Source organism: Myotis yumanensis, unplaced genomic scaffold (genome assembly GCF_028538775.1).
Source record: "Myotis yumanensis isolate MYYU_CA2020_CCGP unplaced genomic scaffold, mMyoYum1.0.hap1 SCAF_13, whole genome shotgun sequence".
Lineage (NCBI taxonomy): Eukaryota > Metazoa > Chordata > Mammalia > Chiroptera > Vespertilionidae > Myotis > Myotis yumanensis.
This window is the reverse complement of record NW_027223764.1, coordinates 987250-1014693: the sequence shown is the minus strand read 5'-3', so window position 1 is coordinate 1014693 and position 27444 is coordinate 987250. Positions and strand designations below refer to the sequence as shown.

Below are 27444 nucleotides of genomic sequence, written 5' to 3'. Positions count from 1 at the left end.
AGCTTTATTGATTCCCCTCGGGGCACCCAGCGTCCAGGCCGCACTGTTCTAGCAGCTCTGTCTGTCCAGGAGCCTCCCCCCGTGTCTTCTTGGGGACCCATCTCCTGGGGGGCGGGAGACCCTCAACCTAAGACCCACCTGCTAAGGCTTCCTGGTTTCAGGCCGCTCCTGGCTCTCGGCTCCCACCTCCTTCCCAGGGCCTGTATCAGCTGAAACAAATCACCCCGAAAAGTAGCGGCTTAAAACAGGGGTTGTTAATTCAGCTTGTCATTCTGGGTCAGCAACCTGGGCTGGGCTCCGCCGGGCGGTCCTCTGGTTTCTGCTGGGCGCCCCGGGGGCTGCAGTCAGCTCCTTATGGGTTGACAGCGATCAGCTGGGGCTGATGGGAGTGCCGGGGCCAGGTGGCCCCCCCAACAGGCTGGCAAGCGTGTTCACAGACCGTGGTCGGATCCGAGAGAGTAAATGGAAGTTCGCAAGGTGCCTTGGTCAAGACTGAACTGGCACGCACCACGGTGCCACAGCCTGGCAGTGAGAACACGACCAAGGCCAGTCCCGGGGCACGGGCGGCCAATGGGCCTCAGCTCCCTCTCTCTGTTTCTTTCTAGTTAATTTATTTTTTTTTTAAAAATATTTTTACTGATTTCAGAGAGGAAGGGAGAGGGAGAGAGAGATAGGAAGATCAATGATGAGAGAGAATCACTGATTGGCTGCCTCCTGCACGCCCCACACTGGGGATGAGCCCACAACCGGGGCCTGTGCCCTGACGGTAAATCGAACCCTGACCTCCTGGTTCATAGGTTGACGCTCAGCCGCTGAGCCACACCAGCCGTAATTTATTGATTTGAGAGAGAGAGAGAGAGAGAGAGAGAGAGAGACACACGCAAAGGGAGAGAGGGAGAGAGGAACATGGACCCATTGCTCCACCCATTAATGCTCTGATTGGTTAATTCCTGACCAGGAGGGACCGCAAACCCTGGTGTATAGGGTGACTCTCCAACCAACTCAACCAACTGAGCGGACCGGCCACGTGGACGTCATGTCTTCGTGGGAGAAATGGCAGTCACACTGCCAAGGGGGTGGACACAGGGAGGCAGGTCAGGGTCCCGGTGACCAGTCGCTCTGAGCCCTGGAGCCGGGCCGCCTCCACCCAGAGGGGCCCCTTCTCCCCTGAAATCACAGAACCCCACCTGCCCTTGCGGGGAGGACGCAGGCAAAGCTGGGCGCCCCAGTCAGCTTCAGAGGAAGCCGGGGGCTCCTGCTGGCGCCTGCTGCTCGGGGCTCCTTGGGCTCGGGGGCTGGGGGGGGGCGGGGGGAAGAGGGGGGACGTGCGCATTCCCAGGGCAGGATGGGAAACGGGGTCCTGCCCTCCCTCACCCCACAGCCCCGGGCTGGCTTCTCTCCCGTCTGGGCAGATGCACTGCCTTTGTGGACAGCGCACGGGGCCTTATTTCCTCCCAGGTCCTGGGGCCACCTGTCTGTCCGTTTCTCCCTGGAGCCACGTGCAGGCCGGCCAAGCCCGCACCCCAGCCTCACAGGGCCCAGGTGGGGGCGTCTACTCTCAGCCCCCAGCCCCCCAGCCCCCGAGCCCCCCAGACCCCCAGCCCCCCAGACCCCCAGCCCCCCAGCCCGGAGACGACCTGAGACCCAGAGGAGACAGAGCCCTGGCCAGGCAGAGGCGCCCGTGTTGCTGTGATGTTGGCACATTTACGCTCAGAGGGGAGCCTCCATCCCCATGGGGTCCGGCCACTCAGCAATTCCCAGGCTCCCCATGGCGGCTCCTGGGGGCGGGGAGACCCCTCGTGGACAACGTGTGGGGTGACAGGGCGGCTGCTCTCCTCTCTCGGCATCTGATTGCTTTTTATTTTGAAATTTTGTCTTTTGGGTTTTTGCCCCCATGTATAAATGGATTTTTATTGTTGATAGTCTTACAGATGTCTCCCAGCCCCCTCCCCCTCTCCCCAGCCCCCCTCCCCCGATGGCCGTGCCATGGCTCTGCCTATAGGCCTGAGTTCTTTGGTTTATCTCTTCTTCTCCCCCCTCCCCCACACATCCAGGTGCCAGTCTGTTCCGTGCCTGGTCCCGACTCCAGGAATGATGGTGGCGCCCGCACTCTGGCCTTTCTCTCCCCATTTCCTGCTTTGGGGAGGACTGGCACCCACCAGTACAGTCTCCATCCCCCAGAAGGTTCTGGAAGCCCGGGACCCCCTCCCCCTCCCCCTTCGCTCCATCTGCAGGGATCCCGGGCGCAGGGGAGTCCCCATAGTGACCAGACCAACACTTGCTGTGAAAATGCTCTTTATTCAGCTCGTCCACGACCTGGCAGGGCAGCTGCAGCCTGAGCAGCGGGTTCTAGAAGCCAGGAAGGCGGCCCCCGGGGAAGGCTCTCGGCGGGAGGTGTGGCTCACGGCTGCCCTGAGGGTCCCGGCCATGCTCCTGCCTGACCCTCAGTCCCGGTGCCAGCCCGGTGTTAGGAAAACCGGCCCCTGACTTCCCTCCCCCACCCCAGCCCCCGCCCGGTGCCTGGCAGAGCGGGCACAGTCTGTGGGCACGAGGCTCGGGCACCCTTTGCTTCCTGTCCCCTCGGGTCCAGGGCCCTGGGGTGGGAGCCCCGCCCTGTGCATTCCGAGGTCACACTGCAGCAGCAGAGGCCACGGGGAGGGGGGGTGCTCCCGTGTGACCCCGAGAGGTGGCAGGCTGTGGTGGCTCCGGCTGTGGCCGCGGGTGGGGACGCAGAGGAGGTTGGTCAGGACGAGCCGGCGGACACAGGACACAGGTGGGGCGGTGGTCCCAGGGCAGGCGATGCCCTCAGAGCTGCTTGTCTGGTGGGAGGAAGAGGAGTGAGAGCGGGGAGTGCCGAGCGGGAAACTGAGGCCTGGAGGGAGGGAGGCTGAGGGCGGGCGGGAGCGTCGCTGGGTCCTATGGGCCCTGGGACCAGGGGAGGGTTGTGAGGTTCACTGTGGCTGGAGGCTCCCAGTGGACGGGGTGGGGGAGCGGGAACATTTCAGCCCAGTGGGGAAATGGGTACATGGGACCCAGGCCAGGGGAACCCGGGCCCCAGCGCCCGTGGGAAGAGGGGGGAGGAGAGGAGCAAGCAGGGTCCCTGTCGGCCTCAGACACCCACCCTCTGCCCTGCCGCTGCCTCCACAGCTCGACTCCCCTGGGGGTGCCGTGCCCTGTGCTCACTGGCCTCAGGGTAAGCTTTTGGGGGGGGGGGGCTTCAATCTGTCTTCCTTTTTCTTTTAATTATTTTTAAAAAATATGTTTTTATTGGTTTCAGAGAGGAAGGGAGAGGGAGAGGGAGATAGAAACATCAATGATGAGACAGAATCATGGATCTGCTGCCTCCTGCTCGCTTCTGCAACCCAGGCCTGTGCCCTGACCGGGAATCGAACCCTGACCTCCTGGTTCACAGGTCCGCACTCTACCCCTGAGCCACGCCGGCCGGGATTGATCTGCGTTTAGTTCTCTGTCTCCTGGCACCCGGGAGGCCTCCAGGAGGTGGGCGTGGAATGAATGGATGAGGAAGGACAGAGCCTAGAATGGGCCGCACCTGGGGACAGCCTGAGCGCGGACACCAGGAGAGAGAGCGGCCAGAGGTGTGTGACCTGCGCCCGAGGGGACACAGGCCGCTGACAGCTACGCTCCCCACACCCGCCCTCGCGGCCCCGCCTGGACCCCACTTCTTTCCCCGGGGACTGCGGGGGGTTAAGGCGGACAGGAGTGACCATGTGGTCATTGATGTGTTAATATCGGTGACGACAATGATACTAACAAAAGCCACCACAACCCCTCACAGTCCTGACGGGGGTGGGGGGTGGGGGGGGGGTGGTGAGCAGTTGTGTCTGACAGAGGAGGAGTGAGGCTCGGGGAGGTGAGAACCCAGAGGTGAGAGGTCAGGTGTGTCTGCCTCCCAGGTCCGGACCCACTAGGCCGGAGCTGGGGGACGTCCCGCCTGCAGGCCGAGTGAGGCCCTAGAATCACTGGCTCTGGCCCTGCCGGGCCTCAGGGTGAGTTCACGAGAAGTTTGACCAGATGGAGCCGCGCATCTTCAGTAGATCGATGTGTACGGCCCTCGGATGACGCCATCAAGACCCAAATGGGCCCTAGGTTGGCTCAGTGGATAGAACATCAGCCTTCACTGAACGGTCCCGGGTTTGATTCTGGTCAAGGGCACATGCCCAGGTTGCAGGCTCGATCCTCAGTGTGGGGCGTGCAGGAGGCAGCCGGTCAATGATTCTCTCTCATCATTGATGTGTCTCCCTCTCTCACTCTCCCTTCCTATTGAAATCAATAAAAATGTATATTTAAAAAATATCCCAATGGCCCTTGGCAGAATGCTGGCTCCCCGTTGCCCCCGCCACTTAGGCCAAACGCGACACGCGTCCCTTGTTGACCAGGAAATTGGGAGGAAGGCGGCCAAAGGGCTTGTTGCACTCTGCACCGCCTACCGCAGCCCGACACGCCGTCCATGCCCACCACACGGTGCAGCCTGAGCCCCACAAACACGTCGATGAACACTCGTGTCCTGGATCATGAGTGTAGCCCCACCGGGTCAGAAAGGGGTCAAGGGCAACTCCAAAGAACCCTCATCACATGTTCACTGCCAGCCCCAGGCACTGTCCCTGCCACCTTGGGATGCGGGTATGACCATGCTGGCCCTCAGGGTGCGGCAGGTGTGACAGGAGGAGAGAACCCGGAAGCCTGCTGTCCCGTCATCAGAAAGCCAATGGGCATCAGTGTCCACTATCCCACAAAGCCCTCCTCTGCCTGGAGCCACGGGGCCACCTTCATGGAAGGGGAGGTACTTCTTGACCAACGGCCACTCTCCCCTGGGATGGCCACTAGTATCTGATGAGAACTCACAAGGAGGATGGACAGACAGAGTCTTTGGATTCTGCCCACCCCCAATAGTTAAGGAGACAGAGGGCAAAAGTGTGGTCCAGATGGGGTCCAAAGAGCCATGGGTCAGCTGGAGAGGGCCGACCGGCAGAGGTGTGCAGGAGAGAGGGACATCCCAGGAGAGGTGGCTGGGACTCACCTGACCAGGTTGTTCAGGGCTGAGCAGCTGAGGGAAGAAAAGGACAGTCAGACAACAAGCTCCCAGGTGCCCGGCCCAGATCCCAGTTTGATGACCCTCAGCTTCTACACACGGAGCTGACGCCGTGCACATGGCCTCCGGGTGGACACAGCAGTGCTGCCCCAAACCTCGCAGTCCTTCCAAAGCCACGCCCTCTGTCCCTTGCCATCACCAGCCTCCCTGAACCCGACCACTTCCTGTCCAGATAATGGAAGCCAGTGTCATGCCTGGGACAGGCCACCAGGGCCCTGGTGTTGACCCCAGAGAGTGAACAGGGTATGACCCCACCAAATGGGGTCAATCAATGTGCACACTGATCTCTCAACCTTGACCCATTTTGATATTGAGAGTCTACTACACAGATTTCTAGACTTTTACATGCGGTCATAATGCCCCATCCCCAAGGCCCCCATTGGTTCCTTCCATTCATTGGCCACCTACCATCTCCCACCTCCCCCTGCTCCCTCCCACTCTCTCTGTCCTTCACAAAGGACCTCTGTGCTCTCAGGGTGTCCCTTCTGCTTCACTGTCTTGGAGCCCCCAGGTGAACCGTCCTCACAGAGGGGAGGAACTCACCAACCCCCACACCCAGGGACCAGCTGCCCTGCTGGAAGCCCCAGACACCCTGCAGGTGGCAGTGAGCTGGCTCTGGGGGCACAAGGGCAGGCTCCTCTCTGTGCTCAGGAAGCTGCCTCTTGGGCATGAACACGGAGCTCAGGCCCCTTCGAGCCAGTTCCATGCACTGCCTTCAGGATACTGGACGCATGGACCCACCAATCTGACCTGTAGTCTGAGCAGGTGACCTAGCACTTGACAGCCTGTGGCCCTGAGTCATTCCAGTGCCTGGGGGACAGTATGAGGCTCAGGGGGGCCCTGGCTTGGGGGAATGGGTGTGTTCTCAGCAGCATTAGCCCAGAAGGGCCACCAGGAATGGTAGCGACGCACCTGAGCAGATGACGCCGGCGTCCTCTCCGTGGTTGCAGTTGTGGGAGTTCCAGCCCCTGTGTGGGCAGCTCCACAGGTAGGACTCGTGCCCTGAGCAGCTCACGTCATCCAGCACGATCGGGCCTGAGCCCTGTCCGAACCGGGCACTTCCTGGGGCCGACCTGGCCCCGCCACAGCCCAGCTGCCTGCACACCACGTTGGCGTCATTGGTGTCCCAACTGTCGTCACACACGGTGCCCCAGGAGCCTTTGTAGAAGACCTCCACGCGGCCCTGACACCGGTCACCGCCATTCACCAGCCTCAGGTCCAAACCAGTATTGGTTCCTAGAAGGGGATAGAAAAATTCACTGTCTCCCATGTCTCCTGAAGATAGAGGCTCTGAGGTGTGGGTGAGGTTCCTAATTCTTCCAGGGGCCAAGCCTTTATTGTTCAGGGATACGATCCTCCGCATTAGGATTGGACTGTAGGCCGTCAGTCACCCTTTATCTTCAAGGAGCCAGTTACAGCACCCATGGGTGTGAGCTGTGGGAGGCATGTTCTCCAATTGGTTTCCTACCATGTGGCCTTGCGATGCAGGACAAAGTGGGGGGGCCCCTCCGTTGGCACTAGCTGTGACCCTTGTGCAGAAAGCTAGCCGATAGTGAAGCCCATACACACAGAGCGTAGGAGTAAAAAAAGCACACGGAGACAGTCTTGGAACGCCTGGATCCAGCTGCCCCTGAAGCTGGCCCTTCCACTAGATGTCCCTCATGTGTGAGCCATGGAGTTCTCTTCTGGCTTCAAAGAAGTTGAGTTGAGTTCCTGTCACTTGAAAAGTAAAACATCTTGACTAATTTGTCCCATGACTGGTAGGTGAAGGGAATCCATGATTCTGGGATGTGGGGGAGCCCTCCATGTTGGATGGGGTGACGTCTGAGGAGATCTAACACAAGATTTGAGAACGTCACCATGGCCTGGAGGCTACAGTGCTGAATGCTGACGCTTTAGCCAGACCAAGGGAAGCTCAACCGAGGAAGGACTTGTGTACCACCCACTGGAGAGAAAACAGAGCAGCTTAGAAATGCAGGCAGAGGGTCAAGGTCGGGTCTGCTGAGCTGTGACTGGGTCATGGGGTCAGGGACAGGGTGGACTGAGAAGCTCTGTGGCTACGGGAGAAAGAGGCCTTTTCTGAGAGCTTGCCACCAGCCAAAACCATGTCCTTGAATGTCCTTGACAATGGCAACCAGGGCTACAATCTGTGAGAGCAACCGAGCTGAGCTCCTGACACAGTGTCCTTTGGTAAAAGCATCCCTTAGGCTCTGTCTGGGGTCCATGGATGAAGGGTGTCTGTTGCCTCAGCACAGGGAGCAGAATGTCCCCAGGACAGAGAGTCCCCTGTCACTGAGTGGGTAAGCACTGTAGCCAGAATGCACTTATCCCTCTGAGCCAGACCAGAGAGTCAATGTGTTGTGGGCTCAGCTGTACCATCTACACATTAGGGAGGGGTCAGGGAGGCAGAAACTGGCATAGTCCCCTCCAGGAGCTCCTGGTGGGCTGTGGGGTGAGCAGGAAGGGAGCTTCAGAGGCAGCGGGACTCAGCTGGCATGGCGGTGGACAGGGCCAGGCAGCTGTGAGAGAGAGGGCGTCGGATAGATACCTTGCACAGAAGGGGGCACAGCAAGAGGCATCGTGGGAGACACTGAGCAGGTGGAGGATCAGCCATGCCAGTCCCCTGCCTTGGAAGGCGGGGCCTTTGCCATCTAACCCAGGAGGGACTCTCCCTGCCAGGGCCCAGGAAGACCCGGGGCATTGGTGCCAACGTCCAGGTGATTCCATCTGTGTCTAGATGGAGGCACAGAGTTGACACGAGGAAACTGTCTGCCACGCAGCTTTTAGGAGGCATGGAGGGGCCAAGAGTGAGGAGTCGACTCAGGGCCCCAAACCTACGTGTGCAGTTCAGGCCTGACCATAGGCAACTACAAGGCATAGCCCGGTGGGTCTCAGAGGGCCCGCTGCCCTCGCAGAGCAGACCTGGTGCAGAGATTGCATCCAATTTCCCTGGAGAGACTGACAGGCAAGGACTCCTGAGCCCTGAATGCAGGCCAGCCATGTGAGGGTCACAGCACCTCTACCCACGAGCCCCCTCCCAGGCAACTCACAACACTGCCTGTGCTGCTGGTGTGTGTCTGTCAGCAGAAGGTGTGATCCTTACACTCATTTGGGTCCTCATTCACCTGCTTACACCTGGCACCAGGACACAGACTAATACTGAACTAGGCAGAGAATTAGGACGCTTCAAGAGACCAAGAAATAAAGAAAGACTTTGACAGGAAACAGATTGAGGGACACACTCACTGACAAAACACCACCCAGGAAAGGGGGACAGACTTGGGGGGACCCACCTGAGCAGATGACGCCAGCGTCCTCTCCGTGGTTGCAGTTGTGGGAGTTCCAGCCCCTATTTGGGCAGCTCCACAGGTTGGACTCATTCCCTGAGCAGCCCACGTCATCCAGCAAGATCGGGCCTGAGCCCTGTCCAAACTGGGCACTTCCTGGAGCTGAACTGGCCTCACCACAGCCAAGCTGCTTGCACACCACGTTGGCATCATTGGTGTCCCACCCGTCGTCACACACGGTGCCCCAGGAGCCTTGGTAGAGGACCTCCACTCGGCCCTGACACTGGTCAGCTCCATTCACCAGCCTCAGGGCCAAACCGGCTTCGGCTCCTAGAAGGGGAGGGGAAAATTCACTGTCTCTGGTGTTGCCTGAAGGAAGAGACTCTGAGGTATGGTTGAGGTTCCTAATTCTTCCAGGGTCCAAGGCTTTAGGGTTCCGGTTAACATTCCCCCACAGTAGGACTGGACTGAAACCCATCCATCACCCTTTATCTTCAAGGATCCGGGTACAGCACTCATATGTGTGAGCTGTGGGAAGCATGTTCTCCAATTGGTTTCCCACCATGTGGACTTGGGGTGCAGGACGAAGAGGGGAGGCCTGCCATCTGCACTAGCAGTGACCCATGTGCAGAAAGCAAGCCGATAGTGAAGCCCATACACACAGAAAGCAGGAGTAAGCAAAGCGCATGGAGACAATCTTGGAACGCCTGGACCAAGCTGCCCCTGAAGCTGGCCCTGCCACTAGACGTCCCTCATGTGTGAGCCATGGAGTGCTCTTCTGGCTTCAAAGAGTTTGAGTTGGGCTCCTGTCACTTGCAAACTAAAACATGCTGACTAATATGTCCCATAACGGGTAGGTGAAAGGAATCCATGATTCTGGGAGGTGGTGGAACCCTCCATGTTGGAAGGGGTGATGTTTGAGGAGATCTAACACAAGATTAGAAAATGTCACCCTGGCCTGGAGGCTACAGTGCTGAATTCTGACACTTTGGCCAGACCCAGGGATGCTCACCCAAGGAAGGATGTGTACCACCCATCTGGTGAGAAAACAAAGCAGCTTAGAATGTAGGGCAGAGGGGCAAGGTGAGGTCTGCTGAGCTGTGATTGGGGTCAGTGGGTCAGTGGGTCAGGGACAGGGTGAGGTGAGAAGCTCTGTGGCTACGGGAGAAAGAGACCTTTTCTGAGAGCTTCCATGAACCAAAACTGTGCCCTTGAATGTCCTTGACAATGGCAACCAGGTGTACAATCTGTGAGAGCAACCCCGCTGAGCACCTGACACAGTGTCCTTTGGTAAAAGCAACCCTTAGGCTCTGTCTGGGGTCCATGGATGAAGGGTGTCTGTTGCCTCAGCACAGGGAGCAGAATGTCCCCAGGACAGAGAGTCCCCTGTCACTGAGTGGGTAAGCACTGTAGCCAGAATGCGCTTATCTCTCTGAGCCAGACCAGAGGGTCAATGTGTTGTGGGTTCAGCTGTACCATCTACACATCAGGGAGGGGACTGGGAGGCAGAAAGTGGCACAGTCCCCGCCAGGAGCTCCTGGTGTGCTGTGCGGTGAGCAGAGAGAGAGCTTCAGAGGCAGCGGGACTCAGCTGGCATGGTGGTGAACAGGGCCAGACAGCTGTGAGAGAGAGAGCGTCGGATAGACACGTGGCACAGAAGGGGGCACAGCTAGAGGCCTCGTGGGAGACACTGAGCAGGTGGAGGATCAGCCATGCCAGTCCCCTGCTTTGGAATGCATGGCCTCTGCCATCTAACCCAGGAGGGACTCTCCCCGCCAGGGCCCAGGAAGACCCGGGGCATTGGTGCTGAGGTCCAGGTGATTCCGTCTGTGTCTAGATGGAGGCACAGAGTTGACACGAGGAAACTGTCTACCACCCAGCTTTTAGGAGGCATGGAGGGGCCAAGAGTGAGGAGTCTACTCAGGGCTCCAATCCCACGTGTGATGTTCAGGCCTGACCATAGGCAACTACAAGGCATAGCCCGGTGGGTCTCAGGGGGTCCGCTGCCCTCGCAGAGCAGACCTGGTGCAGAGATTGCATCCAGTTTCCCTGGAGAGACTGACAGGCAAGGACTCCTGAGCCCCAAATGCAGGCCAGCCATGTGAGGGTCACAGCACCTCTACCCACGAGCCCCCTTCCAGGCAACTCACAACACTGCCTGTGCCACTGGCGTGTGTTTGTCGGCAGAAGGTGTGACACTTACACTCACTTGGGTCCTCATTCACCTGCTTACACCTGGCACCAGGACACAGACTAATACTGAACTAGGCAGAGAACTAGGACTCTTCAAGGGAACAAGAAATAAAGAAAGACTTTGACAGGAAACAGATTGAGGGATACACTCACTAAGAAAACAGCACCCATGAAGGAGAACAGACATGGGGAGACGCACCTGTGCAAATGACACTGGCGTCCTCTCCGTGGTTGCAGTTGTGGGAGTTCCAGCCATTGTGCGGGCAGCTCCACAGGTAGGACTCGTTCCCTGAGCAGCCCACGTCATCCAGCACGATCTGTCCTGAGCCCTGTCCGAACCGGGCATTTCCTGGGGCCGACTTAGCCCGGCCACAGCCCAACCACCTGCACACCACGTTGGCGTCATTGATGTCCCACCCGTCGTCACACACGGTGCCCCAGGAGTTTTGGTAGAGGACCTCCACGCGGCCCTGACACCGGTCACCACCATTCACCAGCCTCAGGGACAAAGCAGCATCGGCTCCTAGAAGGGGAGGGAAAAATTCACTGTCTCTGGTGTAGCCTGAAGAAAGAGGCTCTGAGGTGTGAGTGAGGTTCCTAATTCTTCCAGGGTCCAAGCCTTTTATTTTTGGGATTATATTCCCTGAATTAAGACTGGACCGAAGCCAGTCCATCACCCTTTATCTTCAAGGAGCCGGGTACAGCACCCATGGGTTTTACCTGTGGTTGGCATGTTCTCCAAGTGGTTTCCCACCATGTTGGCCTTGGGATGCAGGACAAAGTGGTTGGCAGCTGTCTGTACTACCAATGACCCACGTGAGAAAACAAGCTGATAGAGAAGCCCACACACACAGACAGCAGGAGTAAGCAAAGGGCACGGGACAGTCTTGGAACGCCGGGATCCAGCTGCACCTGAAGCTGGCCCTGCCACTAGACGTCCCTCGTGTGTGAGCCATGGAGTGCTCTTCTGGCTTCAAAGAGTTTGAGTTGGGCTCCTGTCACTTGCTAACTGAAACATCCTGACTAATATGTCCCATAACAGGTAGGTGAAGGGAATCCATGATTCTGGGATGTGGGGGGATCCTCCACATTGAATGGGGTGATACCTGAGATTGTGTAACACAAGATTCTGGAACATCACCCCGGCTGGAGCCTACAGTGCTGAATGCAGAAACTTTGGCCAGACCCAGGGATGCTCACCCTAGGAAGGACCTGTGTACCACCCATCTGATGAGAAAACAGAGCAGCTTGGAAAGGAGTGTGGAGGGTCAGGTCGGGTCTGCTGAGTGGTCACTGGGGTCAGGGATGGGGCAGGGGGGATGGGATGCTCTGTGGCTAGGGGAGAAAGAGGCCTTTCGGAGAACTTTCCACGAGCCAAAACCATGCCCTTGAATGTCCTTGACAATGGCAACCAGGGCTACAATCTGTGCGATCAACCCTGATGAGCTTCTGAACTACAAGGCATAGCCCGGTGGGTCTCAGAGGGCCCGCTGCCCTCGCAGAGCAGACCTGGTGCAGAGATTGCATTCAATTTCCCTGCAGAGACTGACAGGCAAGGACTTTTGAGCCCCAAATGCAGGCCAGCCATGTGAGGGTCACTTCAACTCTACCCACCGGCCCCCTCCCAGGCACACTCACAACACTGCCTGTGCCGCTGGCATGTGCGGTCCCGTCGGCAGAAGGTGTGATCCTTACACTCAGTGTAGGTCCTCATTCACCTGCTTACACCTGGCACCAGGACACAGACTAATACTGAACTAGGCAGAGAACTAGGACTCTTCAAGGGATCAAGAAATAAAGAAAGACTTTGACAGGAAACAGATTGAGGGACACACTCGCTGAGAAAACACCACCCATGAGGGAGAACAGATTTGTGGGGGGCCAACCTGAGCAGATGACGCCGGCGTCCTCGTGGTGCCCACAGTTGTGGGAGTTCCAGCCCCTGTTTGGGCAGCTCCACAGGAAGGACTCTTGCCCTGAGCAGTCCACATCGTCCAGCACGATCGGCCCTGAGCCCTGTCCGAACCGGGCACTTCCTGGGGCTGAACTGGCCCCGCCACAACCCAGCTGCCTGCACACGACGTTGGCGTCATTGGTGTCCCACCCGTCGTCACACACGGTGCCCCAGGAGCCTTGGTAGAGGACCTCCACGCGGCCCTGACATGGGTTACTGCTGTTCACCAGCCTTAGGGCCAAACCAGAATTGGCTCCTAGAAGGGGACAAAAAAATTAATTGTCTCTGGTGTCACCTGAAGAAACAGGCTCTGAGGTGTGGGTGAGGTTCCAAATTCTTCCAGGGTCCAAACCTTTTATTTTCAGGATTACATTCCCCCGAATTAAGACTGGAAAAATGCCCGTCCATCATCATTTATCTTCAAGGAGCCGGGTACAGCACCCATGGGTGTGAGCTGTGGGAGGCATGTTCTCTGACTGGTTTACCACCATGTTGGCCTTGCAATGCAGGACAAAGACAGGTGGCCCTCCGTCGGCACTAGCAGTGACCCGTGTGCAGAAAGCAAGCTGATAGTGAAGCCCATACACAGAACATAGGAGTAAGCAAAGCGCACAGAAACAGTCTTGGAACACATGGATCCACTGCCCCTGAAGCTGGCCCTGCCACTAGATATCCCTCATGTGTGAGCCATGGAGTGTTCTTAAGGCTTCAAAGAGTTTGAGTTGGGCTCCTGTCACTTGCAAACTAAAACATGCTGACTAATATGTCCCATAACTGGCAGGTGAAGGGAATCCATGATTCTGGGAGGTGGGGGAACCCTCCATGTTGGATGGGGTGAAGTCTGAGGAGATCTAACACAAGATTTGAGAACGTCACCATGGCCTGGAGGCTACAGTGCTGAATGCTGACACTTTAGCCAGACCAAGGGAAGCTCAACCGAGGAAGGACTTGTGTACCACCCACCGGAGAGAAATCAGAGCAGCTTAGAAAGGAGAGCAGAGGGTCAAGGTCGGGTCTGCAGAGTTGTGACTGGGGTCAGGGGTCATGGGGTCAGGGACAGGGTGGGCTGAGAAACTATGTGGCTATGGGAGAAAGTTGCCCTTTCTGAGAGCTTGCCATGAGCCAAAACCATGCCCTTGAATGTCCTTGACAATGGCAACCTGGGGTACAATCTGTGAGAACAACCCCGCTGAGCTCCTGACACAGTGTCCTTTGGTAAAAGCATCTCCTAGGCTCTGTCTGGGGTCCATGGATGAAGGGTGTCTGTTGCCTCAGCACAGGGAGCAGAATGTCCCCAGGACAGAGAGTCCCCTGTCACTGAGTGGGTAAGCACTGTAGCCAGAATGCACTTATCCCTCTGAGCCAGACCCGAGGGTCAATGTGTTATGGGCACAACTGTACCATCTACACATCAGGGAGGGGACTGGGAGGCAGAAACTAGCACAGTCCCCGCCAGGAGCTCCTGGTCGGCTGTGGGGTGAGATTGCACACAATTTCCCTGGAGAGACTGACAGGCAAGGACTCCTGAGCCCGGAATGCAGGCCAGCCGTGTGAGGGTCACAGCACCTCTACCCACGGGCCTCCTCTCAGGCAACTCACAACACTGCCTGTGCTGCTGGCGTGTTCGGTCCCATCAGCAGAAGGTGTGATCCTTACACTCAGTGTAGGTCCTCATTCACCTGCTTACACCTGGCACCAGGACACAGACTAATACTGAACTAGGCAGAGAACTAAGACACTTCAAGGGAATAAGAAATAAAGAAAGACTTTGACAGGAAACTGATTGAGGGACACACTCGCTGAGAAAACACCACCCATGAAAGGAGAACAGACTTGAGGATACGCACCTGAGCAGATGACACTGGCGTCCTCTCCGTGGTTGCAGTTGTGGGAGTTCCAGCCCCTGTGCGGGCAGCTCCATAGGTAGGACTCGTGCCCAGAGCAGGCCACGTCATCCAGCACGATCTGTCTTGAGCCCTGTCCGAACCAGGCATTTCCTAGAGCCAACCTGGCCTCGCCACAGCCCAGCTGCATGCACACTACGTTGGCGTCTTTGGTGTCCCACCCATCATCACACACGGTGCCCCAGGAGCCTTGGTACAGGACCTCCACGCGGCCCTGACACCGGTCACCTCCGTTCACCAGCCTCAGGGCCAAACCAGCATCGGCTCCTAGAAAGGGAGGGGAAAATTCACTGTGTGCAATGTAGCCTGAAGAAAGAGGCTCTGAGGTGTGCGAGAGGTTCCTAATTCTTCCAGGGGCCAAGCCTTAGTGTTCGGGGTAACGTTCCCCTACATTAAGACTGGACCAAAGTTCCTCCAAAACCCTTTATCTTCATGGAGCTGGGTACAGCACCTATGGGTGTGAGCTGTGGGAGTCATGTTCTTCAATTGGTTTCCCACCATGTCGCCTTGGGATGCAGGACAACGTGCGGAGCCCCACCGTTGGCACTAGCAGTGTCCCCTGTGCAGAAAGCAAGCTCATAGTGAAGCCCATACACATAAGAAAGCAGGAGTAAGCAAAGCGCACGGAGACAATCTTGGAACGTCTGGGTCCAGGAGCACCTGAAGCTGGCTCTGCCAGGAGATGTCCCTCATGTGTGAGCCATGGACTGCTCGTCTGGCTTCAAAGAGTTTGAGTTGGGCTACTGTCACTTGCAAACTAAAACATGCTGACTAATATGTCCCATGACTGGTAGGTGAAGGGAATCCATGATTCTGGGAGGTGGGGGAACCCTCCATGTTGGATGGGGTGACGCCTGAGGAATCTAACACAAGATTTGAGAAGGTCACCATGGCCTGGAGGCTACAGTGCTGAATGCTGATGCTTTAGCCAGACCAAGGGAAGCTCAACCAAGGAAGGACTTGTTTACCACCCACCAGAGAGAAATCAGAGCACCTTAGAAAGGAGAGCAGAGGGTCAAGGTCGGGTCTGCTGAGCTGTGACTGGGATCAGGGGGTCATGGGGTCAGGGACAGGGTGGACTGAGAAGCTCTGTGGCTATGGGAGAAAGCTGTCCTTTCTGAGAGCTTGCCACCAGGTAAAACCATGCCCTTGAATGTCCTTGACAATGGCAACCAGGGCTACCATCTGTGAGAGCAACCGAGCTGAGCTCCTGACGCAGTGTCCTTTGGTAAAAGCATCTCCTAGGCTCTGTCTGGGGTCCATGGATGAAGGGTGTCTGTTGCCTCAGCACAGGGAGCAGAATGTCCCCAGGACAGAGAGTCCCCTGTCACTGAGCGGGTAAGCACTGTAGCCAGAATGCCCTTATCCCTCTGAGTCAGACCCAAGGGTCAATGTGTTGTGGACACAACTGTACCATCTACACATCAGGGAGGGGACTGGGAGGCAGAAAGTGGCACAGTGCCCGCCAGGCGCTCCTGGTGTGCTGTGCGGAGAGCAGGGAGGGAGTGTCAGAGGCAGTGGGACTCAGCTGGCATGGCGGTGGACAGGGCCAGGCAGCTGTGAGAGAGAGGGCGTTGGATCAGACATGTGGCACAGAAGGGCGCACAGCAAGAGGCCTTGTGGGAGACACTGAGCAGGTGGAGGATCAGCCATGCTGGTCCCCTGCCTTGGAAGGTGGGGCCTTTGCCATCTAACCCAGGAGGGACACTCCCCGCCAGGGCCCAGGAAGACCCGGGGCATTGGTGCTGAGGTCCAGGTGATTCCGTCTGTGTCTAGATGGAGGCACAGAGTTGACACGAGGAAACTGTCTGCCACCCAGCTTTTAGGAGGCATGGAGGGGCCAAGAGTGAGGAGTCTACTCAGGGCTCCAATCCCACGTGTGATGTTCAGGCCTGACCATAGGCAACTACAAGGCATAGCCCGGTGGGTCTCAGAGGGCCCGCTGCCCTCGCAGAGCAGACCTGGTGCAGAGATTGCATCCAATTTCCCTGGAGAGACTGACAGGCAAGGACTCCTGAGCCCCGAATGCAGGCCAGCCATGTGAGGGTCACAGCACCTCTACCCACGGGCCTCCTCCCAGGCAACTCACAACACTGCCTGTGCTGCTGGCGTGTGTCTGTCAGCAGAAGGTGTGATCCTTACACTCATTTAGGTCCTCATTCACCTGCTTACACCTGGCACCAGGACACAGACTAATACTGAACTAAGCAGAGAACTAAGACTCTTCAAGGGAACAAGAAATAAAGAAAGACTTTGACAAGAAACAGATTGAGGGACACACTCGCTGAGAAAACAGCACCCATGAAGGAGAACAGACTTGGGGGGCCCACCTGAGCAGATGACGCCGGCGTCCTCTCCGTGCCCACAGTTGTGTGAGTTCCAGCCCCTGTGCGGGCAGTTCCACAGGTAGGACTCGTGTCCTGAGCAGCCCACGTCGTCCAGCACGATCGGCCCTGAGCCCTTTCCAAACCAGGCACTTCCTTGGGCTGACTTGGCCTCGCCACAGCCCAGCTGCCTGCACACCACGTTGGCATTGTTGATGTCCCACCCGTCGTCACACACGGTGCCCCAGGAGCCTTGGTAGAGGACCTCCACGCGGCCCTGACATGGGTCACCGCCGTTCACCAGCCTCAGGGCCAAACCTGAATTGGTCCTTAAACCTAGAGGACGACACAAGGACACCTCCTCACTGTCTGTGCTGATCTCCAGGCCTGAGGCAGGTTCAGACCCAGGGCCTCCTTCATGGCCATGCCCAAGGGCAGGCAGTCAGCTTTCACACCCCAGGGGTTCATCTCCACCACAGGGAAAGGATCGGAAAGTCCTGTCCTGCCAGGTCTAAGGGTGCTCCTAGGTAGGGAGCCCCAGGATTGCCCATGGGGTGAGGACTGCCCCCTGTATCCACCAGGGCCACAGAGGGTAGAGTTCCACAGCACTGGGGACAGGCCAAGACCATGCCCCCCTTGGCCACTTATTTCTACTCCATGGTCCTGCCTCACTTGAGGTAAAGCCCTCAGAGGTGATGGGACCACGTCTGCCAGACCGGAGAGGACGGGCACTCTCACCCCCTGAGGCTGAGTCTGCACAGGGCTCTCAGCAGGTTCCAGGAGGCCTCCAGGGCTGACACTGAGCAACGGGGGAGGGCCTTGGCTGAGCCTCCTCCCAGAAGCATTCTGGAGACAAGACTTCAGCCAACCATGTCTAACAAGGACCTGGTTAGAGCCCATCCTCTGGTCCTACCCCCCTACAGGGACAAGGATGAGGATGGCCCATGCGGAGCCTCTTCCTGTCACGTTCCATCCCAGACGTGATTCAGACTCACAGAGGGGCCCTGGGAGGGTGATAGGATGATGTACATTTGGTTCTCGCTGAGGCAGCTATGGCATGAGCTGGCCATGCGTCTTGAAGGAACAACAAAGAGAGTCCTGGTGAGGCGTCTCCGGAAGGAGACCTTCCTAAATCTTGTGTCGGAACCATGACCGCTCCCCATGCCCGTCCTGCTACTTGCTCTGCGTGTGCACCAGCCTCCTGCTCAGCTGGGTCATCAGCAAGGATGGTCCCGCTGGAGACGAGCCTCCCCCTCCTCATCTCTAGTGCGGCCTGTGCGCCCGCATTACCCACCGGGCGTGTCCCTTCCTGAGCTAGGTACTCGCTGGCAAGACTGTGGGGCGGCCCCGACTCTGCATCTTCGTCAGAAAAGTCAGTGGACGTGGTCGAGGACCTGGCGCAACCACAGGTCCTGCTGCCCGCGACCGCGCCGAGGACGGAGAGCAGGAGCGCCCCCCTGAGCCGCACAGGCCCCCAGGGCGGAGCTGCATGGCTCCGGGCAGGTCCTCCCGCTGGGCAGCTCGCTGGCTCCTCCGTGGGCCTGGGTGACCTCAGGCAAAGCCTGGGGAGGTGCCAGGGCCTCTGCCAGGCTGGGAGGACAGCAGCCCCTCCCGGGACAGCAGCCGGGGCCTGAGCAGGGACCTGCTATCCTGCCAGGTCGAAGGACGCGCCCCGTGACCGTCCATGGCAGTGAGTAGGCGGCCACCCTGCCCTGCTCGGGGCTTCTTGTGGTTCCCTAGGAGCATGACCCGCCTTCCTCTGACGTGTTCCTCTTACGTGTCATGCTTTAGGCCCTTTGGGGTGCATCCCAGTCCGTCCGAGAGCCCCTCCACCCGGACTCCTCCCGTGTGTCCTCGGAGGGCGTCCGGGAGAAGTGCCCTCGGGCGCCCCCCGGAGAGGCTGCGGGGCCACCTGCCCCCCTCCCGGCAGCCCCTGGGCAGCACCGCGATCCCTGGGGCGTGGCGCCCGTCACTCCCCCAGGCTCAGGGCCCCTTGTGCCTCCTGGAGACCGGGAGGGGCTTGGGCACATCCCTGGGGCTCCCTCGTGGCTTGGAGCTTGGTGCACAGGTGCCCCCTGGCGCCCCAGGTCTGTGGGGCGGGGCTGGCGGGGTCAGCATGGTCGTCCCCACAGAGGGGCCTCCCTGTGCTCTGACCCAGACATCCCCTCACCCCCGCCCTGAGTTCTCCCGAGGAAGAGGCAGCCCCAGGGCACACTCGGTATCGTGCCCGCAGGGAGGGCTCCAGGGAACATTCCTCTTACCTGTCCCGGGAGGAATCCTGAGGACTGTGGTGGCGGCAGCCTCCGTGACAGGTTCTGGAGGGGAGGAAGCAGAAACAGAAAGTCAGGTCTCCGCTGAGGGGAACCGAGGACGGAACGAAACTTCAGCCGCTTTCTCATCTGGGTTTTGCCTTCCTGTGTGACTTTGCAAAAGTCAACAAACCTACTCAGCCTCCTGTTCTTTCACTTTAGAAGGCGGTTTGGCCCTGGCTGGTGTGGCTCTGTGGGTAGAGCGCTAGCCCGTGGGCTGAAGGGTCCCGGGTTCTGGTCAAGGGCACAGCCCGGGTTGGGGGCTCGATCCCCAGTGTGGGGCGAGCAGGAGGCAGCCGGTCCATGATTCCCTCTCCTCATGGATGTTTCTCTCCCTCCCACTCCCTTCCTGTCTGAAATCAATAAAAATGTATTTCAAGGCTCTTCAGGGGAAGGGGTGTCTCCCATCCACCTGCCGAGCTTGCATTGGGCCCTCCACAGGGGACCCACGCCGGCGCCAGGAAATGGGTACAGAAGAAACCTTCACATCTCGGCACTGCTCAGCAAGTCCTCCCGTCTCATTGCACTGGCTCCATCCTTAGCACCGTGTGGAATAGTAGTTGTGTGTGTGTGTGTGTGTGTGTGTGTGTGTGTGTGTGTGTGAGGGGGGGGCTGAACGGCGGACTGGTTTTGCTTTCACTTCCCTGGAAATGCTTCTAATGTTTCCCTGGTCAGTGCGAGGCTGGCTTGAAGCCTGTGGTTGTCGAGTTGCCTCAAGGAGCCCTGGGCTTGCCCACGGCGCCAGCAAGAGCCGGCCTGGTGCTGGGCGTGGAGAGAGGATGACCTGGCAGCTGCTCAAACCACTGTACCCAGAGCCCCGCGTCCTCTGAGTCTCTCCTGGGCTTCTGCACCAGGGCCCTTTCGATCTCGAGGTGTGACCCCCCTCTCCCCTCAGGAGGGCCTGGCAGGTCTGGGGAAGTCCTATCTGCAGGCCTGTCAGAGGCAGAGGGCCCCGCACCTGAGCCCTCCCTCCAGGCCTGGCCGGACACTGGTGCCTCGGGCTTCGTCAGGCCCAGGACATTCCTAACACGGGGCAGGGTCTCGAGGAACCGCCTCCAAGGGCCAGGGGTCCTCCTCCCGCCGCTGCCCCTGAGAGTCAGGGGAGGGGACACATTCACAGAGGATGGAGCCAGGCTTCTCCTTGGCTCCAGCGACATCTCTGTCCCTAACCAGCGGGACTGGACAGAGCAGGTCCAGCCGGGCCTGACGCCATGGGCCTCGGGGACGGGAACCCGGGACCCAAGAAAGAGAAATGCCGGGGTCCCCTGGTCCCTGCTGGGTCCTGGCCGGACCTTGGCCTGGAGCCTGTCCTTCTCCTGTCTCAGGGCCAGCGTTTCCCAGGGAGAAAGGGCAGTGACTTTCCTTCCCAAAGCCCAGGCTGCCGGCACCCGGCCTGTGTGGCCTGCACCCCAGCTCTGTCGCTGGAGGGGGAATCCCAGGGGGGCACGGACTCTGCCCCACGGGCGGGAGGACCAAGGTCCTTTTGTGCCGAGATGGTCCGAGGTGCCCTGATGTGGGCTCAGGGAGGGCACAGGCCAGGATGCTGCTCAGAGGTGTGCACCTGCCTCGCTGGGCCCCCGCAGCCCGAATCCCAGAGCCTGAGCCTGGCCAGGGACCAGCATGACTTGGGGGGGTTTTGGGGGTGGGCCCTGGGCCTGGGTGGCTGGACCCCCTGAGGGTGGGTCATTGAGCCCCACCTTGGAGCTCCGGGGAGGGGCACAGCCCGTGGCCAGGACACCCTGCAGCCCGAGGCCTTGCTCAGAGGCCCTTGGCGCTGAGCACCACATCTCTCATCCTGCACCTCTCCCCGGTCAGGGTGGGGGGTGGGGGGCCCACAGGGATCCCACGTGACAAGCGTTACCTTCCGCGGCTGCTGTCAGGGTCTCCTCCGTGGAAAGCAGAGAAGCTGCAGAGCAGAGGGAACAGGTCAGTGCTGGGGCCTCCCTATGCCACCCCTGCAGCAAGGCTACGCCCCTTCCTTGTGAGGCGGAACTCACCCTCTGCCCCTGGATTGATGCCCGGACGCCACAGGGGCCCTTGTCCCATCACCACCCTCCCCTCCTGCGCTTCCTTCCACAGAATCCACCACAGAACCCGCCGACTCCCGCCGTCATTCACAACAGGGGACTCGAGTACCAAGTGCCCAGCCCTGCGGCTCAGACACCCTCAGACGGCACGTGTCTACCCCCCAATATTCCTGAGAGGGTAGCCCCCCACCCCCAGGAGGAGGGGCCGTTTCTCAACATGCACCCCCAGCCCTGGCCAGTTTGGCTCAGTGGATAGAGCACTGGCCTGCGGACTGCAGGGTCCCGGGTTCGATTCCAGTCAAGGGCACAGGCCCGGGTTGTGGGCTCGATCCCCATGGGGGGCGTGCAGGAGGCAGCCGATCCATGATTCTCTCTCTTCACTGATGTTTCTCTCTCCCTTTCCCTTCCCCTCTGAAACCAATAAAAATGTATTTTTTAAAATGAGAAAAGAAAAGGGACAGCAATACCTGCCCTCGAACATGGATGAGGCGTGACTGGGAGCGGCGGGTGAGTGGCTGACCCGGCCTTGACGGGCTCTTCCCAACCCCCTGGGACAAGGACAGTGTAGGACCTCCCATCCCAGCCGCGCCCCTGTGTCCCCCGAGGCCTCCCCGGGCACCACGTGCTTCCACATCCCTTACCCCCGCCCCGAGTTCTCCCAAGGAAGAGGCAGCCTCAGGGCACACTTGGTATCGTGCCCGCAGGGAGGGCTCCAGGGAACATTCCTCTTACCTGTCCCGGGAGGAATCCTGAGGACTGTGGTGGCGGCAGCCTCCGTGACAGGTTCTGGAGGGGAGGAAGCAGAAACAGAAAGTCAGGTCTCCGCTGAGGGGAACCGAGGACGGAACGAAACTTCAGCCGCTTTCTCATCTGGTTTTGCCTTCCTGTGTGACTTTGCAAAAGTCAACAAACCTACTCAGCCTCCCGTTCTTTCACTTTAGAAGGCGGTTTGGCCCTGACTGGTGTGGCTCAGTGGGTAGAGCGCTAGCCCGTGGGCTGAAGGGTCCCGGGTTCTGGTCAAGGGCACAGCCCGGGTTGGGGGCTCGATCCCCAGTGTGGGGCGAGCAGGAGGCAGCCGGTCCATGATTCCCTCTCCTCATGGATGTTTCTCTCCCTCCCACTCCCTTCCTGTCTGAAATCAATAAAAATGTATTTCAAGGCTCTTCAGGGGAAGGGGTGTCTCCCATCCACCTGCCGAGCTTGCATTGGGCCCTCCACATGGGACCCACGCCGGCGCCAGGAAATGGGTACAGAAGAAACCTTCACATCTCGGCACTGCTCAGCAAGTCCTCCCGTCTCATTGCACTGGCTCCATCCTTAGCACCGTGTGGAATAGTAGTTGTGTGTGTGTGTGTGTGTGTGTGTGTGTGTGTGTGTGTGTGAGGGGGGGGCTGAACGGCGGACTGGTTTTGCTTTCACTTCCCTGGAAATGCTTCTAATGTTTCCCTGGTCAGTGCGAGGCTGGCTTGAAGCCTGTGGTTGTCGAGTTGCCTCAAGGAGCCCTGGGCTTGCCCACGGCGCCAGCAAGAGCCGGCCTGGTGCTGGGCGTGGAGAGAGGATGACCTGGCAGCTGCTCAAACCACTGCACCCAGAGCCTGCGTCCTCTGAGTCTCTCCTGGGCTTCTGCACCAGGGCCCTTTCGATCTCGAGGTGTGACCCCCCTCTCCCCTCAGGAGGGCCTGGCAGGTCTGGGGAAGTCCTATCTGCAGGCCTGTCAGAGGCAGAGGGCCCCGCACCTGAGCCCTCCCTCCAGGCCTGGCCGGACACTGGTGCCTCGGGCTTCGTCAGGCCCAGGACATTCCTTACACGGGGCAGGGTCTCGGGGAACCGCCTCCGAGGGCCAGGGGTCCTCCTCCCACCGCTGCCCCTGAGAGTCCGCGGAGGGGACACGTTCACAGAAGATGAAGCCAGGCTTCGCCTCGGCTCCAGCGACATCTCTGTCCCTAACCAGCGGGACTGGACAAGGAAGGTCCAGCCGGGCCTGATGCCGTGGGCCTTGGGGACGGGAACCCGGGACCCGAGAAAGAGAAATGCCGGGGTCCCTGGTCCCTGCTGGGTCCTGGCCAGGCCTTGGCCTGGAGGCTGTCCTTCTCCTGTCTCAGGGCCAGCGTTTCCCAGGGAGAAAGGGCGGTGACTTTCCTTCCCAAAGCCCAGGCTGCCGGCACCCGGCCTGTGTGGCCTGCACCCCAGCTCTGTCGCTGGAGGGGGAATCCCAGGGGGGCACAGACTCTGCCCCACGGGCGGGAGGACCAAGGTCCTTTTGTGCCGAGATGGTCCGAGGTGCCCTGATGTGGGCTCAGGGAGGGCACAGGCCAGGATGCTGCTCAGAGGTGTGCACCTGCCTCGCTGGGCCCCTCAGCCTGAATCCCAGCACCTGAGCCTGGCCAGGGACCAGCGTGGCTTGGGGGGGCCACGGGGGGGGGGGGGGCCCTGGGCCTGGGCGGCAGGACCCCCTGAGGGTGGGTCACCGAGCCCCACCTTGGAGCTCTGGGGAGGGGCACAGCCCGTGGCCAGGACACCCTGCAGCCCGAGGCCTTGCTCAGAGGCCCTGGGTGCTGAGCACCCCATCTCTCACTTCTGCACCTCTCCCCGGTCAGGGTGCGGTGGTGGGGGGGGCCCACAGGGATCCCACGTGACAAGCGTTACCTTCCGCGGCTGCTGTCAGGGTCTCCTCCGTGGAAAGCAGAGAAGCTGCAGAGCAGAGGGAACAGGTCAGTGCTGGGGCCTCCCTATGCCACCCCTGCAGCAAGGCTACGCCCCTTCCTTGTGAGGCGGAACTCACCCTCTGCCCCTGGATTGATGCCCGGACGCCACAGGGGCCCTTGACCCATCACCACCCTCCCCTCCTGCGCTTCCTTCCACAGATCCACCACAGAACCCGCCGACTCCCGCCCTCATTCACAACAGGGGACTCGAGTACCAAGTGCCCAGCCCTGCGGCTCAGACACCCTCAGACGGCATGTGTCTACCCCCCAATATTCCTGAGAGGGTAGCCCCCCACCCCCAGGAGGAGGGGCCATTTCTCAACATGCACCCCCAGCCCTGGCCAGTTTGGCTCAGTGGATAGAGCACTGGCCTGCGGACTGCAGGGTCCCGGGTTTGATTCCAGTCAAGGGCACAGGCCCGGGTTGTGGGCTCGATCCCCAGTGTGGGGCGTGCAGGAGGCAGCCGATCCATGATTCTCTCTCTTCACTGATGTTTCTCTCTCCCTCTCCCTTCCCCTCTGAAACCAATAAAAATGTATTTTTTTAAAATGAGAAAAGAAAAGGGACAGCGATACCTGCCCTCGAACATGGATGAGGCGTGACTGGGAGCTGCGGGTGAGTGGCTGACCCGGCCTTGACGGGCTCTTCCCAACCCCCTGGGACGAGGACAGTGTAGGACCTCCTGTCCCAGCCGCGCCCCTGTGTCCCCCGAGGCCTCCCCGGGCACCACGTGCTTCCACATCCCTCACCCCCGCCCTGAGTTCTCCCAAGGAAGAGGCAGCCTCAGGGCACACTTGGTATCGTGCCCGCAGGGAGGGCTCCGGGGAACATTCCTCGTTACCTGTCGCAGGAGGAATCCTGAGGACTGTGGTGGCGGCAGAGGCTGGAGGGGAAGAAGCAGAAACAGAACATCAGGTCTCCGCTGAGGGGAACTGAGGACGGAATGAAATTTGAGCTGTGTTCTCATCGGGGTTTTGCCTTCCTGTGTGACTTTGCAAAAGTCAACAAACCTACTCAGCCTCCCGTTCTTTCACTTTAGAAGGCGGTTTGGCCCTGGCTGGTGTGGCTCTGTGGGTAGAGCGCTGGCCTGTGGGCTGAAGGGTCCCGGGTTCAATTCCTGATCAGGGCACATGCCCGGGTGGCGGGCCCCATCCCCAGAGAGGGGCATGCAGAAGGCAGCCAATCCATGATTCTCTCTCATTATTGATGTTTCTCTCTCTCCCTCCCTCCTTCCCTTCCTAATAAAAATATTCTATTTAAAAAAGAAGGAAAGGAGGGTGTCCCCAGCTGGTCTGCTGGTGGCCCCATGCAGTGCACACACATCCCCACACGCCTGCTCCCCACCAGGCTCCGAGGGCGTGGTCTGGGCGCTGCTTTCATGAAAGCCATTTCCCAGGAACTTCATCTCAGAGCTTCCCTGGAGGCCTGGGGCAGGAGTGTGGGCTAAAAGGTCTCTGGAAATCCGGGTGTTTTGCCCTGTCCTCTGACATTCATGAATTAGCAAAAGGGACATCAGAGAAGGTGTGTCTGGGGGGCGTTGGGGGGCGGGGAGTAGAAGGTGGGAAGGAAGAGAACAAAGGAGGAAAGAGAAGGAAGGAAAAAAGGGAGAAACAGAAGGAGGGGAGAGAGAGAGAAAAGGAAGGAGGGAGGGAGAATGGAGAGAGAGAGAGAGAGGAACGACAGGCAGGCACTGAGCGGGGACGGTCCCTCCGATTCGCCCTGACCCTGTAGGCACGTGCTCCCGTTGACCCTCTAAGAACAGGGAGCCGAGCTGAGCACAGGCTTCCCGCCACCCCTGAGGCAGGAGCGACAGGCACTCACACGGGACCCTCGCTGTCCCATCTGAGCCCGCTGCCTGGCCGGCGCCCTGGGCGACAGGAGTGACCGAGCCAGAGCCGCCTGCCGAGCGCCCTGAGGGTCGTGCAGGGCCGGCTTCCCGCCCACTGTCGGGTCTCACCCCACGGCCACGCGGAGGCCTGGCGCCCCTTCCTCGCTGCAGGAGCCTTTCTGAGACCAGCGGCCCCCGGCCTCGTCTAACCACCACCTTGGCCTTTCTCAGGCGGAAACAACCAGAAAAGCGCTTCCTTCCCAAATCCGAGCGAGTGGGGTTTGCCCGTGAGCTGAGCAGATGCAGAGGAGACAGTACCTGTGTGGAGGACACGGCCCAGCAGCAGACATATTCCCAGGGTGACCCTGGGGAGCCCCATGGTGACGGCTCTGCTGGGAACACAGACGCCTCGATATTTATGGGTTCCAGCCGCCAGGAGGCGTGTCCTGGGCATGACCTTCCTATTGATGCCATAAATCAACAGGGAGGAAGCGTAACGGTCCCGGCTGAGCTGTGGGACGACGAGGGTGTGTGCGATCGATGCCGCTCGGATCATCCGGCTGCTCCCCACCTGCCGCCGAGTGGACCTGAGGGACCCGCTTCCAACTTCCTCCTGGCACGTGGCCTGCGGGGCCCCATCTTCGCGCCCGAGGACTTGGTGAACTCATGGGAAGGCAGCCTGAGCAGGATGTGGGCTGCTGGGCAAACAGCCCCGGTGCCAAAGGGAAGGCCCCTCTCTGGGCCAGGCGGGCCTGGCAGGGCAGTGATCTGACCCCTGGCCTGGGAGAGCGAGGGTGACATTCACGCAGACGGGGCAGGAGGAGGCCGGCGAGTCCACGGAGGCCGAGGCTGTGGCCAGGCGAGCAGCAGCCCCGGCGTCTGGACCTCACACTATTCCCATGGCACAGGGCCAAGGACCGGGGCTCCGGCCGGGCCACCTGACATCTCACAGGGTTTCAGATCCTGCTCTTGGGGGTCATGGGGGTGGGACGGACCTCGCAAACCCACAAAACCAGCCCTGATCTCCCCCTGCCTTGTGCACAGCCCCTCTCCTAGGGTTTTTGTAAACACTACTTTTAAATATATTGATGTCAGAGAGGAAGGGAGAGGGGGAGAGAGAAACATCAATGATGAGAGAGAATCACGGATCCACTGCCTCCTGCACACCCCACACTGGGGATCGAGCCCCCAACCTTGGCGTGTGCCCTGACCGGGAATCAAACCCTGACCTCCTGGTTCATAAGTCGACACTCAACCACTGAGTCACACCAGCTGGGCTATTTATTCATATTATTTTTTTATGGAGGAAAATTATTGTGTGTTTTTTGTTGTTATTGTAATTATTTGTTTAATTGTTTAAAGTATTTTTTATTGTTGATAGTGTTACAGATATCTCCCCTCCCCCCTTGGAGGTATTAACGCCACTTGCCATGGGAACCTGCAGAAAAGCACCCAAATCCGATGGCAGGGGCAGTTTCCCTGAGACAGTCACCCCTACAGGAGTCACCGCACCCAGGAGTGGGGAGACCGGACGGGGAACAAGGCCTGAGTGAGCACGAGGCACGAGGGTCCTGCCAGCAGACCCTGAGCCGCCGTGGACAGCTCAGCTCGGACCGGGAACGTCGTCCTGAGAGCGGGCGAGATTGCCCGACGCACGCCTTCCCGCGGCTGACCCGTCCTTGTTCCCTGTGGGATCGGGCCTAAACTGGCAGTCGGACATCCCTCTCACAATCCGGGACTGCTAGCTCCCAACCGTTCACCAGCCTGCCTGCCTGATGGCCCCTAACCACTCCCCTGCCATCC

General features: G+C 59.4%; 1 protein-coding gene across 2 annotated transcripts; it reads right to left on the bottom strand.

The window, feature by feature from the left end:
* Positions 1-2278: 2278 nt before the first annotated feature.
* LOC139021631 (scavenger receptor cysteine-rich domain-containing protein DMBT1-like) lies at positions 2279-26035 on the bottom strand. Of its 2 annotated transcripts, none has more exons than XM_070432033.1 (14): positions 25960-26035; positions 24655-24696; positions 23755-23799; positions 21841-21894; positions 20943-20987; positions 19034-19087; positions 16779-17108; positions 14392-14715; positions 12477-12800; positions 10790-11113; positions 8404-8727; positions 6023-6346; positions 5039-5065; positions 2279-2819 (listed from the first exon to the last, which is right to left on the bottom strand). In XM_070432033.1, exons 1-13 carry the CDS (start codon positions 26018-26020, stop codon positions 5052-5054), a joined length of 2265 nt encoding a protein of 754 aa, XP_070288134.1. In that variant the 5' UTR covers positions 26021-26035; the 3' UTR covers positions 2279-2819; positions 5039-5051. The 2 variants fall into 2 exon arrangements, with proteins under 2 accessions (XP_070288134.1, XP_070288135.1); XM_070432034.1 differs by lacking the exon at positions 2279-2819 and adding an exon at positions 2922-4278.
* Positions 26036-27444: the final 1409 nt, after the last annotated feature.